The 19,430-nt window shown below is 33.1% G+C and overlaps 1 protein-coding gene across 3 annotated transcripts; it reads left to right on the forward strand.

The window, feature by feature from the left end:
- Window positions 1-7: 7 nt before the first annotated feature.
- On the forward strand, window positions 8-16,223 carry LOC110995219 (tyrosine-protein phosphatase non-receptor type 4). Of its 3 annotated transcripts, none has more exons than XM_022262277.2 (15): window positions 8-560; window positions 932-1,060; window positions 2,444-2,657; window positions 3,112-3,320; window positions 4,013-4,165; window positions 5,726-5,964; window positions 6,385-6,534; window positions 7,151-7,391; window positions 8,083-8,188; window positions 8,879-9,118; window positions 9,967-10,083; window positions 10,404-10,627; window positions 11,408-11,540; window positions 12,012-12,220; window positions 13,225-16,223. In XM_022262277.2, exons 1-15 carry the CDS (start codon window positions 411-413, stop codon window positions 13,291-13,293), a joined length of 2,583 nt encoding a protein of 860 aa, XP_022117969.2. In that variant the 5' UTR covers window positions 8-410; the 3' UTR covers window positions 13,294-16,223. The 3 variants fall into 3 exon arrangements, with proteins under 3 accessions (XP_022117969.2, XP_022117971.2, XP_022117972.2); XM_022262279.2 differs by having other exon boundaries at window positions 7,154-7,391; XM_022262280.2 differs by lacking the exons at window positions 8-560; window positions 932-1,060 and adding an exon at window positions 1,609-1,645.
- Window positions 16,224-19,430: the final 3,207 nt, after the last annotated feature.

Consider the following 19,430-nt stretch of genomic DNA (forward strand, 5'->3'; position numbering starts at 1 on the left):
AACGATAATATTATAATTTTCATAATTCATATTTTTCAGAATTCAGATATATACAATGGAGTCGACGAATCACGAATTAATACAATGTACGCTAATATTTAAAGGCACTCGTTAATTGATAAATAGTTATTTTTCAAAATAAACAAAGTATATTTTGATTTACGCCTCTGAAGTAATCTAAATTAGCTAAACTTTAGAAAACCAGTGTAAGAGTGTATTACAATTACCAGTGTAATATCGTTATTTTCTCATTGCGTCAAACGTGTACCAGAAACCATGGGCGTCTTTTGTGTTATGAATCATAAGGTTAGGGGTTAGTGGTATGTGTAATTAGGTAGTTGATTCGTGTACGATAGCGTCGGGCGTTGACTTCTCTGATAGGAATCCGGTAGTGAGTAATCGATGGAAACATGATTGAGAGTGTATCGCGCCGTGCATTTAGTAGTTCCAGTGGTACATACAACGTGCGAGCATCCGAGCTCGCGAGAGAACGAAAGCTAAATATTTTCAATGTCACTGTGCTGTTTTTGGATGACACCCAACAATCCTTTCAAATCGAGGTAAGACCTGTACATTTTCGGATAATTTCGATAACATTTTTGGGATACATTCCAAAAGCATAAGTTATAATAGAATATATATGAAGCGTTTGGTTGTCAAGCAATCAGATGAAGAAACTTCTTTCTTCTGTTCTTGATTTGTTTATATATATGTTTATTCTATCATAGCAATTTGCATTTAGTATTTGCTGTTAAACATTTAAAATTTAAATATTTATTTACTTTTATATTAATTTATTTTGATAGTTCTTACTTGGCTGAGAAGCACCCATGATTTCATTTGATCTATAAAGTATAGTATTAGAAATACCCTTAACATGTTCTATGTGTTGATTCCCTTATAACCTAGACGTATTATTATAAATTTTTAGAAAAAAGCTAAGGGTAGCACTCTTCTTGAACTAGTCTTTCAACACCTAGATCTAATTGAAAAGGATTATTTTGGATTACAATTTACTGAGAATGGTTCACCACCTAGTGCAACAAATACTGAAATAACAGTAAGTACATATACATTTTGTTATTATCTAAATACCAGTAATATAAACATAATAATAACTAGTGTATCAATACACCTCTTTATATACTAGATATATCTTAAGGTCATTAGCAAGTGCAGCTTAAAAGATAAGTAAATTGCACAAGTTTTTTAATCCTGATTAGTGATAAGATATTAATAAGAGGTTCATAGTTTTTCTCTTCAATATAAATTAATCAGAAAAATAAAATTATTTAAGTTGCATTGAAATAAGATCTCTTTCTACTTATGAAAAAATATTTTTTGAATAGTCAACAAAAATTTTACTGTGTTCATTATGTGTAAAACAATTCCCATACAAGTACATACTATAAAATTACATTTCCATTGAGTCATACATCATCCTTAAGGTCTTGCTTAGTTCATTTACATTAATTAATCTATTATCAGTGAGTCATTGAGTTTATTTAAGTAGTATTTTAAGGAATTCTTATCAATCAAAGACTTTTCACTTAGTATATAGGTGAAAAGTGTATGTATTCAAGTTTATAATTAAGTTTAAAGTGAAGGTATTAAGTTGTTTAATTTATAAAGTTAAAAGTATATGGTAAGTAATTTATGAGTCCTATTATTAGTAAGTAGCCCTGTTATCTCCCTGTTACTTGGTCATTATGGTTGATATGATAGAGCATATACTATCCTTCTCCAATAAATATAGAAGATTTTGGTTACTTTTGAAGAAGAACTTGAATTCTATGACAAATATGTAAAAAATGTGCACATTTGCACATATCATTAAACATTTGAATAAATTTATGATCATTTCACGCAAATGATTTTAGTTTTTATATGAATTTCATGCTTTCACAATTTCTATTATTGCGCTATCATTTCCAGTAATCTTATTTTAACTAATAAATAGTCATTAATTAATATACTTAGTTTTAATTTTATTATTGATAAACGCATTAATAACGCAAATACCTGTGGATTAATTATCCGAAAAGTATACTTTTGAGTAACGGGAAAAGAAGAAAGTATAATAAACTATAAAACCTATTAATTGACTATTAAAAGAATATTTATGGTACACAAACATTATATCTATTGCATTGATATAATATTTGTGTACCTTACAGCCTTAATCACCATTTTTAAATTTTTGCATTTTGCACATAGAAGTTTTAATATTAGACTTGAAAATAATAATAATAAAAGTATAATATCACCTTTAGGTTAATGAATCCTTTGTTGTCTTTTGTTTTGTTCTGCTTTAGATAATAGAAGATGGTGACACTTGTCTCCATTTTTTGATGCTTGATAAATATAAAATTATTTTTCTTGTATTAGCAAAAAGCTTTTGTATCTTATTTTAAATATCCTCATTCTATAAATACATTTTCAGCGCTGGTTGGATAGCAGTAAATCGGTAAAGAAACAAGTTGGTGTCAATGCTCAGTTCTGGCTTTCTGTAAGGTTTTACCCTCCAGAACCGTGCAGACTTGCCGAGGAGTTCACAAGATATTTACTCTGTCTACAATTGAGAAAGTTATTGCTTGATGGTCGCATGATAGCGCCGAGAAACACCGCTCTTCTACTCGCTTCCTTTACTGTGCAAGGTAGGATTAATAATAATCTTTCAAATACAACTTCTGTCAACAATTTTCTTAAATTGTTCAAATTACACGCCAAGATTGTTATAGATACTCTCTTTAACATTAATAATTAGGATAATTTTTGTATGTGATTAGTATATTAATTATTTTACTTAAAATTTTCGAAGAACTGTGCAAATCATTTTACTTGTGATGTAAGATTTGTTGGAAGTTAATAGATGTAACTGATGTATGTTTAGAAGAGCACAGTTTACCATCTATTGAGTGGTTAATTTTTTTCAATTATTATACTAGTATGACAGCTGTAATTTTTGAATACATTTGGATACAAAGGTGATGAAGCTAATGAATTCTATACCAAAAACTATTTACAGGATGATTTATTAGTTGTGTATCTTAGCTGTATAATTCTTCCTATACCTTGAACCACCTATAGATCGAATTTTATCTTTTCTAGCGGAATTAGGGGATTACAATACGACAGAGCACACAAACAGTTATCTCTCAGAACTGTGCCTTATTCCCAAACAAAGTGCGGAAGACGAACGGCGTATACGCGAGTTGCATAAACTGCACAAAGGCCAGTCACCAGCAGATGCTGAGGCAAACTTTTTAGAGCACGCAAAGAGGCTTGATTGCTATGGTGTGGAGTCCCACCCGGCTAAGGTATTGAATTTACAGTACACATTATAAAAGTGTAAATTGGCGTACCAATTCTTAAAAGGCCGGCAACGCACTCGCGAGCCCTCTGGCATTGAGGGTGTCCATGGGCGGCGGTATCACTTAACATCAGGTGAGCCTCCTGCCAGTTTGCCCCCTGTTCTATAAAAAAAAAAAAAACACATAAAAGTTAACTAGGTACCTCGCCAAATCAGGTGTCAAGTTGATTTGTGCGTTTAGTAACTGATTTAACGTTAAACTAAACATCTTTGGTTCCGTAAGTTCAGAGAATGGGCACTCTTAAGCGTCGCTATACACACATTAAAATAAAATCGGTCTTTCTAGAATACTGAACAAATGATCAGTGCGACTCTCATTTCTGACGTCGTAGGTTCGCTTCCCGGCTGTGCATTGTGACTTTTTTAATGTGCCTTTAACTCGAACGGTGATGGAAAACATTGTAAGGAAACCGGCTTGCTAAAACCCAAAAAGTGGACGGCGTATGTCAGGCACAGGAGGCTGATCATCTTCTTGCCTATTAGATCGATAAATGATCATGAAACAGATTCAGAAATCTGAGGCCCAGACTGAAAATGGTTGCAGCGTGACTGATTTAATGAATTTTTAACTTTGACACTCAATTTGACATATTGGAATTTATTATTAATTGGAATTAATTAATAATAATAAAATTGCAGGATTATAGCGGAAAGGATATACTTATTGGAGTGACCTCTATCGGCATTGTGGTCTTTCAAAATAATATTCGAGTCAACACGTTCTCTTGGAGTAAAATTGTCAAGATTTCCTTCAAGAAGAAACAGTTTTTCATACAACTGAAGCGGGAATCAGTGAGTAGTCATTTTTTGTTAGTGAAAATATTATTTTAAATTGTTAGGTAATAATGTATTTATTAAAACACTAAATGTTACGTTAAAGTTAAACACATACACAGATTTTGTTAATAAAACCTTCTAGTGTTTCATAACCTGGCAATTTATATTTTTAGATAGGAATTAATTCTAGTCCTATAGATAAACCAAAATATTTTCGGGTCAAATTTTTCTAATAATAACTTTCTAAGTAGATTTAAATTTTTCCTTTATTCCGATAGTCTTTAAGAATATAGTTATTTCTATATTTTAATAAAACATTTATTGACTAAAAGTATTAAAGGAAAATCGCTTAAGATTTTCCTTTAATACTATTAGTCTAACGTCATTACCCAGTTATTTCTTGAATAAGGAAATCGCGTATTACAAAAGAGATATTTACCTCAATTTAAAACAAATCTGAATCATTATATATTTTTATTCAAAAAGAACAGAAATCTATCTAATATCTCTCCCTTCCCTCGCTAAAAAAATAAAATACTATCCCTTCCCTCGCTAAAAAAATAAAATACTATCCCTTCCCTCGCTAAAAAATAAAATACTATCCCTTCCCTCGCTAAAAAATAAAATACTATCCCTTCCCTCGCTAAAAAAATAAAATACGTGCTGGTTCGGATGTCACGAGTCATCAGTCAATATATTCCACGAATATGGATTGTTCGGACATACCGGACATTAGTTATGTGCTCTGTAGCTATATGTCGCAGCTTAAATAGCTGTTCTATTAACAGCCTAGCCGTTTAGCTGAACGGCGGAATTTGCCTAAAAGATGTCCAGCCAGTTTATTAAACAGCTAGGCAGATGACTTGGAGAGATGACGTTTCATTACTTGCCTAGCATGTTGACTGTTATTTTACATTTAATTCCACTTTCTGCCACCCAAACTCGAAACGAAACTCGAAACTGTCAATATGGTGGCGGCAAACCACAACTTTGATGGTGTTTTCCAAAGTTTAATAAAATAACAATTACAATGAAAGAGTAGAGAAATGTAGTGGCGATAATAATGTGAATTTCACTAAAGCAATTTAATTTTAAAAGAAATATTTTTTATGTCAAATGTTTAATCTTTTTTTTTTTAATAATGACTCTATCGTTAGAATGATCTAAGCAGCAATGAATTGCAAGAAATCTCCCACAGTCCGTTTCACAAGGCTTTTCTTTTGCGAACTAGCTAACTGTGGAATCGACTCCCGGAGGTGTCTTCCCTGAGAGATACGACCTCCAACTGTTTAAAATTCGTGCGTACTCCTCAAAAAGGCCGGCAACGCATCCACAAAAAATGGGTGTCTATAGGCTGCAATGACCCTTTTTAGGCGTCTCGCAGGCTCGTTTGCCCCTCTATTATATAAAAAAATTCAGCCAGCCAGTTTATTAAATGTAACAAACGCTACGGCTGATTCGGGGCTACGCTAGTTAAACGGCGCCGTTTAGTAAAAAAGCTAGGCTGTTAATTGAACGGCTGATTAAGCTATTTGGCTGCGACATATCCTATATATATCCTTACTTATTTTCCAGTCTGAATCCTACGACACGGTATTAGGATTCAATATGCGTTCTGGACGCGCGGCGAAGGCCCTCTGGCGATGCAGCGTGGAGCGCCATGGCTTCTTCAGGCTCAGAGCTCCACGGCGCAGGCCCCTTTTGGGAGCTCTAGGGGCTCTAGCTGGGGTCACAGCCCCAACTGTAGCTAGGACTGAGACGCAAGCGCTTGAAGATGCGAGGCGTTCTAGATCGAGTAATCGGAGTTTTGTTAGGTGAGAATATATATAGAAAAGTTTTTTATGATCTTACCTACTGATTTATGAAGTAGGTGTTTCGGTAATCTCATTATAATTACTAACGCCCGAACCCAATAATGAATCCATGAGTCTATGGAATCCACTAGAAGACTGTAACAGTCTATGGATCTATCTGCATCCTAATAACAAAACCCTACGTAGCCAATTCATTTTTGGCGACGGATAGAATTCAATCTCTTCGCTCTTTACACTTATATTTGGTAATCAATATAAAACATATAAAGTAAATGAAAAAGCTGAGGTCATAAACTGCCGTTTCGCAGTTGTTATTGTTAATTGCATTAACAAGTGTGCCACTCTTAGAATAAATATTGCCATAATACATTGCCTGTGGGAAATTTTGGTTTGGTGTTTAAACTCTATGTTTATGTTCAGACGTAGCAGTTCTCGTAATCGTGACCGTTCAGCGGGCGAATCTCCCGCGTTGGTTGTGACCTCATCAGCTAGAGGGTCTAAGGTCACGGGTCACGGGGAACCACCGCCGAGACAGGCCTGGAGTGACGCACCGCCATTGGAGAATGAAGAGTATGTAATTAGTCATTACCCTAATCCGTTTCGACTCGAATCAATTACTGTTTAAATGGGAAACGAATCTGGGACGTATGGCATAGGTTGCATTATAAATAATGCAACCTATGCAACCTATAAGAAATTATGTAATTAAGCAAATTTTTAAAGCCTATACAGTAAATTTTAAAGAATGAAATAAATTTATTTATTTATTTTGGCCTAAATTCAACCAAGGGAAGAAATCTTGCATTTTCTTCATTTTAACAGTTTTAGTGATTTTTTTTTAATAACGCAAAATTCAAAAAATATAAACAAAAATTATCACTTACTATATTTTGTACTTGGCCGTGAATTTTTTATCGTTCTATCTGAATTGTGAGTTGACGTCATATATCCGTCTCGAAGGACCAAAAATATGACGATACGATCGTATGTAAAGCGTATATTTACTTGACATATGGGTGTCACCCTTAAGTCTCGACTCAATGATGTCTCTAGCTAAGTTTAATGTATATCATACTTTAAAAACTGGGATCAAAATGGTGTTTTAAACAGAATTTTCACAAATTCCGCGACCGTTCTTCACTCGCCTCGTATGAAATCAAGCGTTTTCAGTATATTTTTCCAACAGCAGCGATGGAGGATTCCTGGAGCGATCTCTAGCACTCCGCGTTCCGCTGTCATATGTCGACGAATCGGAATCGGAATCGGCCGCGGAACCCGAACAGGACAATGAAGCTGTCTGTGTCCGGCTCAGTGCTGGACCGGATGGCCGATTCGGATTCAATGTCCGCGGCGGAGGGAATAATACGCCAGTGCTGGTTTCGAGGGTAGCGCCAAGGACGAGAGCGCATTTGCAGGAAGGAGATCAGGTATTTTTCTTACCAAAAATTTGCACAAACATAAAAAAACAAATTAAGGTACATACAAAAACATGAAAAGCGCCCTATAATATGCGGACTCGTCCAGCAAAATCAACTAGATAAAAAAAACAGTTAATACTATATTCCTCGATTTGATAAATTCTTCCCATCGTAATCCCTTTATCCATAATCAATAAGTCATAAAATATGATTTTACACTAACAGATTTGAGTTTATATGGAGTTTTAACTATCAAGAAAAGTATAAAACTTCTAATAAACCTTTTGACAACCCTTAACCCTTATATTATATAGTAATTTAAACTCCAAATTATAGCCCTCCATAAAAGCCATATGGGTATCCATAGACTGTAGTAGTTTCCTTGTATAGCTGTTCTGTGACGTTTGATATAGATCATAAACTGAAGTCTATTCTGCAATTCAACCCAGGATCTCCATTATCCATAAAGATATCTATTTCCATTTAAATTAAATAAAAAATTAGGCTTGAACTAAGGTGATGGGGGACATACCTCGTTGAATGGAATATCCTACAATTATTTATTATTTTTATTTAATATTTTATAGCACTGACTATCTTCGGAGATATTAAATTGATTGATAACTTGTATCAGAACAATAACCTATTACGTTATTGATATTTGAAATAAATTTAAAGTAATTATTATAAATGATTTCAGGTGATTTCAATAAACGGCAAAGATGTCGATGAAATGACTCATGATCAAGTGGTGCAAATGATTCGAAATACCAAGGGTGTTCTGACATTGTTGGTGAAACCTAACGGTAATTATTATTAGTATATTTAAATATATTTTATTTTTTAAGCATCGTGTTATAAACGTGTTAATTGTATGTGGGATTAAATATTAAATATTATTGTATACTCTGTATACAGGTGTATCTGTTTCATATTCCGAAGTGGTATCTAACATTTTTTTGTAAATATATTTTTTTTAATAATTTTCTGGTGTTAGAAAGGTTTAGGTTGAGTTTGATTTATGAAACAGCTCTATTTATTTATTAAGTATCCGTTACTAAACCTACTGATTTTTTTTACAAAATTTTCCATCTAAAATGTGTGACAATTAATAATAATAATAATTAATTAGACTATCACACAGTAAAATAAAAATTTTATTTTATTTTACTGACCAGATATTTTGTGGTACTTAAAGCAGAAAAAAATCATCAGACACAAAACAGCAAATTAGCTTCGAGAAAGGCACCCAACAATGCTTTCTCTGAAACCAATCAGCCAACGACAGAATATATCCAGCTCCGAATAAGCTGTGTTTAATCAATTCTCTATATACATATATAGATAGAAATATATAAAGTAAAAATTTCCGTTTATATCCGTATAAAGCTGTTAAATAATATTGTCTTTGATTTGTCATCATTTAATGAATTCGACTAAAAATTTGTGGAATCGATATCGTAAAGTTTAGTTAAGATTGAATACACATTCTGCAGCGGTCTACGAACCCGAAGAGACGGGTCCAGAGGAACCGGCGGTATGTTTCGTCCCACTCGGTTCAGGTCAATTCGAGGGAGATGCACTGGAACAGTCCATGCTCTTGCTGGGAGATGGCTTGGCGAGTGGAGCGGCCTTGCGGCAGTACGAGACGTTGTTACGGAGATTGCCTGAAGAGTCTGCGGTCGCCAAGTTACCGAGTAATGTTAACAAGAATCGGTATAGGGATATCGCTCCTTGTAAGTATTTTTAAGTACAAAGCCTATACTATATAAATAAGATATCGCTATATATATATATATATATATATATATATATATATATATATATATATATATATATATATATATATATATATAAATAGTGTTTATGACTAGAATAAATATTAAGTAGATAAAAAAATATAAAAAACTAGCGGATCCGACAGACGTTGTCCTGTCTACACGTCTTTAATTTAAATTCGAATATTATTTAAAATTTGTCACTGCGATGGTAGCGCCGTCTGTCGGATCCAATTAAACATTCCAAAATCAACAACAACTAATAAATTGAAAATTAATTAAAAAAACATTGTCCAGCGGACAAAATTGTGAATCTAAACCATTCCCAGATCCCCTTGAACACACACAAAAAATTTCGTCTAAATCGGTCCAGTCGTTTAGGAGGAGTTCAGTCACATACACACGCACACAAGAAATATATATATTAAGATGGTATATGGATGTCATTTTCATTTTAGTTCAATTTATTTTCTTGTTAGTTCTAACTATTTTCTCTTTTTATTTTTTCTTATTTTTTCTAAGTGAAATTAAAGTTTTACTTTAATTTCACTCCAGTTCTTGTTTTTTTTTTTCAGTTCTAATTATTTTCTTGTTAGTTTTATCTATTGTCTCTTAAGTTTTAGTTTCTTTTCGCTTCAATTCTAATTATGTTCATTTTAGTTCTTACTACTGTCTATAAAAAATATGTTATACTGCGGGTTGCAATATGGCGCATGCTTGGGGATATAATTGGAATATCTTAGGAGTGCCTATTTATATATAAAGGCACATGATTTATGGTATAAATATGTATATTTTCTTTCTAGATGATTCCACTCGAGTGATATTAAAAAATGGGCCCACAGGAGATTATATAAATGCTTCATTTATTAATATGGAGATCCCGAACTCAGATCTTGTACTCACATACATTGCCACTCAAGGTATTTGAAACTATTTTTAAATTAGACTATTTTTAATTTAAATAAAGTTTCATATAAATTTATGAGTAAACAGCCATAAAAATGTATTTAAAAATTTAAGAATTTCATGAATTCATCGGAAATTCATTCATTCATTAGTCATTTTAGGAGTATGCTTTCTTATTTTAATCAGGCATAACTTGAGTTGATTTAAAAAAAATTAAGTACTTTTGATATAGCAGTATAGCTCCCAATAACTGTTAAACTTATTTTAATGAAGTATTCATGTTAGGAAAAAATATTCCTATAAATTAATTTCTTTATAATTTCTTTATCAACAGGTCCTCTAGCCTCGACAGTTGGAGACTTTTGGCAAATGGTTTGGGAAAGCGAGAGCAGTCTGATAGTGATGCTGACGGTTCTGGCGGAGCGCGGTAGAGCCAAGTGCCACCAATATTGGCCCAAAGTTGGGACCAACCCACTCAAGACTAGCAACACGTTGACCGTACAAACGAATTGCGAACAGAATCTTGGACATTATATCAGACGGGAATTGGTTTTGAAGGTTTGTCTCGTAATAATCTTAATATAACTTAATTTAATTAATTGTGTTATATAAGAAATAAATTAACTTAAAAGAAAATACACAAAAATATGGTGATTCAAGCTGATTTTTTAACGGAACGTCACGAAGGTGTGCAGCGTTTTTGTCGAAAAAAAGGGAGAGAGCGATTGAGACCGATTGAGAGAGAGTGAGAAAGATATTTTGAGAAGAAATACACGCTATTGGTAGATGTATTCGTAAACTAACTTACATATTAGAACTTTAGATGACAATTCTGTCGCATAACACCTAGTGCAGTAAACGCGGGTTTTTTTATTTTACTTATATTATCTTTAGTATACTGTGAGTATAGATATACAAATACATGGAGTGATTATATACTGTTGCCTGATCATCTATTGGAGCTTTTACCTCAGTAATAATTAATTTACAAAAAAGTTTTTCTGATATTTAGTGTAAATGCTGTGTACAGATATAACTGGAAGTCAGATTTTTAAATGTTGTTTAGTATGTAATAATTTTATGTATGTAGTCAGTCTGTTTTCTGCTTTGTACCTAAATGTGAAAATAAAATAAAATAAAATATGTGAATTTTGTACGCACGCACGTTTTTTTTTAATATAACGGAAAAAAACTGACAGGAGGCTCGCCTATGGACATCCAGAAGGCTCGCAAGTGCGTTGCTGGTATTTTTAGAACTGCGACCTCAAATCCAATAACGGATCTTTCGTTGGATAACCTCAAGGATCTTGCGTTGATTGTAGTTTTTACTTGTTAAAGGACAATGGTGGCGCGAGTCGTGCAATAACCCAGTTACAGTACACGGCATGGCCGGACCATGGAGTACCAGAGGACTCCGCTGCCTTCATTGACTTCACCCGGCTCTGTTCGCAGCTCAGAAACCATCGAGCTGGTAAAAAAATATCTCTGTCTAATATAAACCTTATTACAAAGGTATGAAGATCGACATTTCTTTAAATTGTGGATCTTAATGACTGGTTCAATTTTGATTTTGTACCATTTCGGCTTATTTATGATTGGAATCTTCAGCCATTGTAGACTAGAGATGAAACGGATATCCGATAACTATCCGGTATCCGGCCTATCCGGTGGCCTTTATACTATCCGACCGGATACCGGATAACTAACTACTAGGCCTACTAGGCTACTTCACAGGATTAAAAATAAGATTAAACGTTTATAATATTATTTACCTGACAAAAGGCTTTTCTAGACAAGATGTTGTCGTACCATGTAATACCATTGTTATCGTATATCTAATTGAAATATGGGGTAAATAATGCAAAAAAATGATCTAACATACAAACACAAAATCAAAGTCAAATTCGGCATTCAGACATTTATATACCATTTGATATTCCAGTAATACCAACCGTAGTGGAAGAAATGACGGAAGAAGAGCGTATACTGGAACCGCCAATGATCGTCCATTGTTCCGCGGGCGTGGGTCGGACGGGCGCGCTCATATTGGCCGAAACTGCGTTGGAGCTCGTTGCGAGACGACAGCCTTTATACCCTCTGGATCTGGTTAGGACCATGAGGACCCAACGGCCGATGTGTATACAGAATGCGGTGAGAATAATCCAGAAATAATTCGAATAATCCAAGTTTATTTTTTCTGTTACATGAATATGCAAGCAGGCTTACCTGATTTTAAGTACAGAGAGTAGAGAGAGGAGCCAATGGCACGCTCTTTTCAGCAAGTCCGCAGTCCTTGGCAGCCAAGGACTCAAACGCCCGAACCCAATAATCAATCCACAATCTCAGATTGAAAACAATCAGACCGTAACAGTCGATCGATCTCCTATCTGCATCACAATAACCAAACCCTATGAAGACAATCCATTTTTGGTGATAGATAGAATGCAATCTCTTCGCTCTTTACACTCATATTTGATAATCAATATAAACCAAATAAAGTAAATAAAACCGTACCAATAATATTAAATATAGATGTCTATGTTTAAAACATATCAAATAGCTTTTTAATTATTTTAAAAACTGGTGTAAGTTAAAATTTTAAGAGGCAAGATATCTCAAAGATTTCCTTCACAGAAAAAAATGCGCACGTTGAGTCTACGTGCACCGCCATGTACAAACCAACACTTCTGGGATGAGAGAAAAATAATATTAATTTGTGCTCTATATCTATCTAATTTCTATAACTTTTATGGACTTAAATGTTATCTTTATCTAAAAAGGAGATTGTCCGTCTATGATATATATATTTAGGTTTTCAAGAATGTGTAAATTTTTTGAGAGTCCGCAAAGTTTCTTAGAAATTCATTTATATAATTATTTATATATTCAATATAATTCCAACGTCCATCTCGACGCCTGGTGTTCCATATTACAGCCAGTAAAGGTATTGCCGAACCGATACAATCTAGAGGCTTTAAAGAAAAGGGCGTACCACATCCTACTCTCCCCGGCTTTGCATCTGTTGATTCAATATGATGGGCTTGCTTGTTTGCCTACTGTTTCATAAAAAATATTAATTAAGATTAGGAACTTAGAAACCATGAAAAAATTTTTGTTTATCGTATGATTCCTAATTAATGTGTGTTTAATTCCAGAGTCAATACAAATTCGTTTGTGAGAGCATTCAAGCAGCGTACTCCCAGGGTCTGAATCAGGATAACTGATAGCTGCTACTCCACCCTTCGAGGGACCCTTATTTACGCATACTCATGTATGGTATCAGCCTTATAAGGACACTGTGTTGTATGGACCTTAGGTGACGTCACACGTGACGCAAATTTACGTACCAGGTTACCGTCAAAGCAAGACTGATACTTTTGTGCATTGTAAAATATACTTTAATACGAAAATTCAAATTGACCAAATCTTAATATATGAACGGAAATAGACGGGAATTTACTATTTGTCACAATACGGTCATAGATTGGATTTTTTTTTCTAATTATCCCGTCCTGGATACAAGTCCTTTGGCCGAAATTTAAAAGTCTCTTCCGTCTGTTGTTTGTGGCAATTTTTACCAAAAAAATTTACAAGTATTGTAGATATTTGGTTATAATTTCGCGTTTAATTCGATAGTGTTAATTAAAATGTTATCATATCGAATCTGTCATTTTTGAATTGTTTTTTAAAGTTTTGACATTAATTATGCACAATGTTTTTTGGAAGTCTTGTTCACAGCGCACATTATGATGCAATTTTTAATGCACATGAATGAATATACCCTCATTTTTAAAAACTTTATTTAATCATCGTTAATAATATTACTTTTGCCTCGAAAGTGAAATTCGTAAGTACCCTCAATTCTAGATTTTCAAAAATTATTTAAACTGAAACCGTGTTATGGTGGTATTTAAACGAACTTATGGTTAAGTTGATATTTTTCCTAAAAAAAAACGGAAATTGTATTTTTAATCTCCGGAAATCGAACCTAATATCTTATGATGTACATAAACACTTGTAACGACTTATTTTAGTCGTGTTTATCTCAAAAGTTGTTTAAAAGTTCACTGTATAGAAATTATTAATGAATCAAATTGATTTACGTTATCTCGAATCAAAAGTACATATCAATAAGAATTAGGATTAGGAATTTATTTATTTGATATTTTTTTTAATGTACCCACATCGAAACTACCCTCAATTTTGTAACTTTTTCTAAAGCTCTCTTAAATACGTATGAGTAAGTATTTAGTTATTAACTTCGATTACAGTTTTTGGAAACTTTTTATTCGCTTTTATGTAAATAGAGTAAAAAATACTGTTTTAACTGATTGAAACGCGACGGCGTGTTAGTTAGTCAGTTAAAACAGTATTTGATTAGTTTAACGCGAATATCACATATTGGAGTTAAATGATTTGCACATTGAAACATGTTCTATATAAAATACGTGTTTTAAACGGGTAATTTCATTTAAACCCGTAGTTCTTGCCTTAACGAATTTATCGCAGTTTTGTTCGTAGTGCCATTTTAACTTAGACATATCTAAGCCCGTATTTCGGATATTTCAAAATCTAGTCTTGACATAACAAGCCCTTTATCCTGTTTGAACTAGACTCGTGACACCAGACACACTCTTGACATATTTAATTTTTTTTTTTGCCTCAATAGTTTTTTTTTAATTTATGCCAATAGTTCGCCTCAATAGTTTCTCTGTTAAACGGTGAGTACACTGTGGCGTCCAAGATGTCTAGAAGCAAGTTGAACGTTCCGATATACGGCCCGTATTCTAGTAACTGTACCAGTATTACTTAAGTTTCTAAGCGAAATTTTTATTTCACTGTAATTTTATTATTATTTTTTTATTTGACTCCAATTGAGATAAGTGAGAATGTAAAACGAAAGACGAAACGATATCGTCTATCTGTCGTTCGTCCAATGATATCACTCCCCCTTATTTATAATCTCTGGTACGCTTAAGTTCTAAACGATAAATTTATTTTTGAACGAATTTTTTGTGCTCATATTTTATTATACAGTTGTTTTGGATTATATTTTTGTTACTATTTATTTCATTATATACTTTATTTTCTCAACGATATGTATATATTTTAAATATACTAAAAACATTTACTAACAATAGTTTTTATGTATCCCTTCATAAAGCTATAGCGTACATGGTGTACGTATTCCGTACGTATACGATCTGACAATAACATAGTTTTACGATGAGTAAGTATTAAACACCGCATGATTTTGTATGAAATTTGTAATGTTTAGTCCATAACGGGCGCCGTAAGTTTATATAATATACACGATTAAAACCGTTTTTCCTGTAGAGCACAAAATGTATGTTTGTCCCATAGTGCAAAATTCGCACGCCCACGTACACATACTAAGTATACGCGTATACGTACGCACACGTTTTATCTCTGCCGTTTTACTAAGAACACTGCGATATTTGCGTATTTTACTTCAGTATTTTACCAAATTGCTGCTATAATTACAATAAAATATGTGAATTTAATTTTTTTTATATCGCCTTTGGTATATTGCAATACTAACAATTTTCATACAAATACATTTAGTGTAACTTTTTCCAACTCCGTTGAATTGGCCTTTTTGCGTTGATTATTAACACCATTGTAAATTGTGTGACTGATGTAGTTTTAAGCAGGTATTTATAACTGCGCGTACGTTGGCAAGTTAGTGAGATGTTAACACCCGTGGACATTGCAAAATCTTGCCAAATTACGGGCCAGTAATCACGTAAATTTCGCTAATTATCCCTTTAGCAATATACAGCGTGACTTTTCTATCAAAAATTAAAAAAAATTAAGTATATTGTAATACTTGAAAAGTGTTTTCATAGACAGATCAAATGTTTTTAGTCTGGAACAAGTAGTAATGGTATTTCTTAAATCATTTATACTTATTAAAGTGTATTTTAAAAATATTTACGATCTCTTACTCTGCATACCTTTTCTTGGTCTTAAAATCTCCAGGGATTTGAAAACATTGAAACTGACATGTTTGTTATGTAATTTATGGAGTATTAGCGAAATTTACGTTATTTAGTCAAAAATATTTCTACCTTGTGATGTCTGAAGTGCTGTGCGGGTTTTCTGTGAAAAAAAATAAAGAAAATTTACTGATTTTTTTGTTTATTTCGTCGATTTTTTCCCAAAATAAATTTAATATTACGACTCTTTCAAGAGTCTTTCAATTCAGTAGACTCCACATCAATGGAAAATTTAACATAGGTAAACCAATGAGTATAATATATATATAGGTATATATATATTCTTGTGTGTGTGTAGTAGAAATCGTTCGTGATTTTCTGTAGCTACCACGACTTTGACAGTTTCAAACGACTACGTCCAATAGTGAGCCTCCTGCCCGTTTGCCCCCTGTTCTATAAAAAAAATATTGACGTACTGCGTCTGTCATTAATTACTCTAGTAATCTACGTATACTATGTGCGTATGGTGCTTAACGTTTCTTTCAATTTGATTTAATTTGACTAGAAAGTGTGGCTGGTTTAAATTACTATAGTTATAAATAATTTATATATTAAATATTTACGAACAGCCGAAATACTGTTATAATTTATAAATCGCGGCAACATTCAAGAGTTAAACGAAACGTCACACAACTGGCACCCGAACTATGCTTGAGCGTACATATTATAAAAGTTTAGTTTTTAAATAAATGTACGAGAAGTTAAAATACACTAACAGTACACAAAACGCAGAAAAACACTAATAACTGCACAAAACACTCGCTAATTACTTCAATTACTCAGACAACAAACACATGTCATTACTTTTCCCGCTTCAGTCTTTTCCCGCTTCAGCCTTTTCACGCATGTTCTCTTTAAGTGTTCCTTCCTCAGAGTATGTGACTACACATGCCCTGAAAACGCCTAAAATGGTTGAACCTTCTGAAAACTAAGATAATTTTTGTAATATTTTTTGGTATGTAGTAATAGATAATATATTTCAGTCTCGAATCACAAACTCAAAAATATCTTTATTCATATAGGGAAACATGTACACTTATGAATTTTACATTTACAACCAGTTCGCAAGTCAAGGACGTAGAGCGGGTAAGAAGTACTGGCAAGAAACTTTCCGCCACTCTTTTCAATTGCTAAGTTTTTGATACAATTGTTTGAACTGGAGCAAATCAATCCCAAGCATTAGAATCATTTAGGTTTTCGTCACATTTATGAAAGACACACATCTAAGCTGTAGAAAATTTGGGATATATTTCATTCAGGTCGTGTTTGTAACGGTGCCATAGCATGTACATATATTTAACATTTTGTCACAATATTTTTTACGAATAAATTATATGTAATATTTGGAGTTTTAATTACGACTGGCAGCCCTAAGCACGTCCATTCATGAATTCAATAGTATTTGATTCAAAGAATCAAAATAAATATTGTTTACTATCGACAAGACAATTCACGAGATAAGTTTAGGTTTTGAATTTAAATTAGATTTTACAACAATTTTTATAGTAACAGACAGCCCTACCTTGACGCACATTAATTCATGACTCCAGTTGAGCTTTGACTGGGCGGCTGACGCGCGCCCAATTTCATTTCCCGCCCATCGGAGCTTTTAATAAAACTTTTAAATATCTTGTTTATGTCAAAAGTGTTTGTGGTTCGGATAAAAATGCCTAAAAAAATTAATGGCTTCAATTACTTAAAATATAATGTATACGAAAAGTAAATAATGTTTAACAATGATTTTATGGTATCAATTGCATTACGTAGTAATAATTCTTATTATAGATGTAGAAATGAAAACATACATACAAAAAGAGACAGGTGTTATGAAAGTGCATCAAGTTGATGAACCATCTTCTGGAGTAGAAGATATATCTGTTGGAATTAGCTTTGGATTGAGGAATTCATCTCTTGAACAAGTAAGATATGTAATTAGACACTCCTTTATATATTATTAAAGTAATTATTCTAAAACAATACGTAAAACAGCCTTACGCAAGAAAAGAAAATAACTTGAAAATTACACGTCGCGATAAACTTCTCCCGGAGGTATTTATTCTGGACCAATTCTGGTAAATTGACTTTCAAAACCCTATGGAGTACTTCTTGATCTTTGATTGGAATCAAATCTATAATTACACAATTTCAATACGAGTGAAGCCACTTTTTCGAATTTAAAAAATATTGTTGAACTGAATCTTCTTTATCGGCGTTGGAAAAAAATTTACGGTCGCATTTTTTTGATTACGCGTCAATCTTCACAAACAACAAATATTGCTACTAATCAATAAACTGCTTCCGAAAACGCTGAACTACTTGTGATTTATTATTATTAATTACTTAAGATGTCATGTGGAGCATGGTGTAATGGTTGCAGCTCCTTACAAACGTTGTTTAATACAAAATACTTGGCGATTAAAAAGAGTAGCCGAGAGTTTATTGCCAGTTCTACACTTCCGTTTTACGCCCTTGATTTGAGAACTGGCATTAAATGTAAAATTAGAAGCAATTCATATACAGGCTGCAATTTCCCCGTACTAGACTATCTAAAGTTAGTAATTCTTATTTGGGAAAAGGGATACCCTTTTTTAATAAAATCCCGAGGCTCTTTTATCTCTGCATTTTAATAAATTTAAGAAATGCATTAAAGAAAAGACTTACTATAAATTAAGCGATTATCTAGTTGATAATAAGCCTGGGATTAGTGCTGGGCAGGCATACTTCTCATTAATTTGCTATATTTGTTTTAAAATAAGTATTGTTTGATGATTTCCTTTTTTAAAAAGTACCGAGAGTTTTACGCCGGCTTTTTCTCTCGGCCTGCACTCCCTGTCTTCTTTGCCGATGAGTGTGGATGCCTACAGGTTCAAATATAATGACGTGGAATAAGTGATACCTGTCTATCTTATGTTCCATAATAAACGTACTTTTTTATATGTTTTTTTAACGTTCATAAGTGTAAATTAGGTTTTGAATTTGAAATTAGCAATGATGAAGGGCATTCAGCAATAACTCTAAAGAAGAAGACGATATGGTACTTACCGATTTAGCAACAAATCAGACCAAGGCACAATTACTACTGGTCTTCCCATAATGCCTAGAGAAGCTTAAAATCGCAATAAGAGATAGCAGTGCAGCAGGCACCATACACGCGACCTTCAATAGTAGAGTCAGAAGAAGATATGGTACTTACCGATTTAGCAATTACGATGCAGGGGCACGACAATTATTATCAAAATTAATCATGACAAATATTATAGTGATTCAATTGACGACGTAGTATGTACTATCTTTGCGATTACTAGAATTATCAGTCGATTAGTTGATTAAAATGACAGTTC

This window comes from Pieris rapae, chromosome 14 (genome assembly GCF_905147795.1).
Source record: "Pieris rapae chromosome 14, ilPieRapa1.1, whole genome shotgun sequence".
NCBI classification, from domain to species: Eukaryota; Metazoa; Arthropoda; class Insecta; order Lepidoptera; family Pieridae; genus Pieris; species Pieris rapae.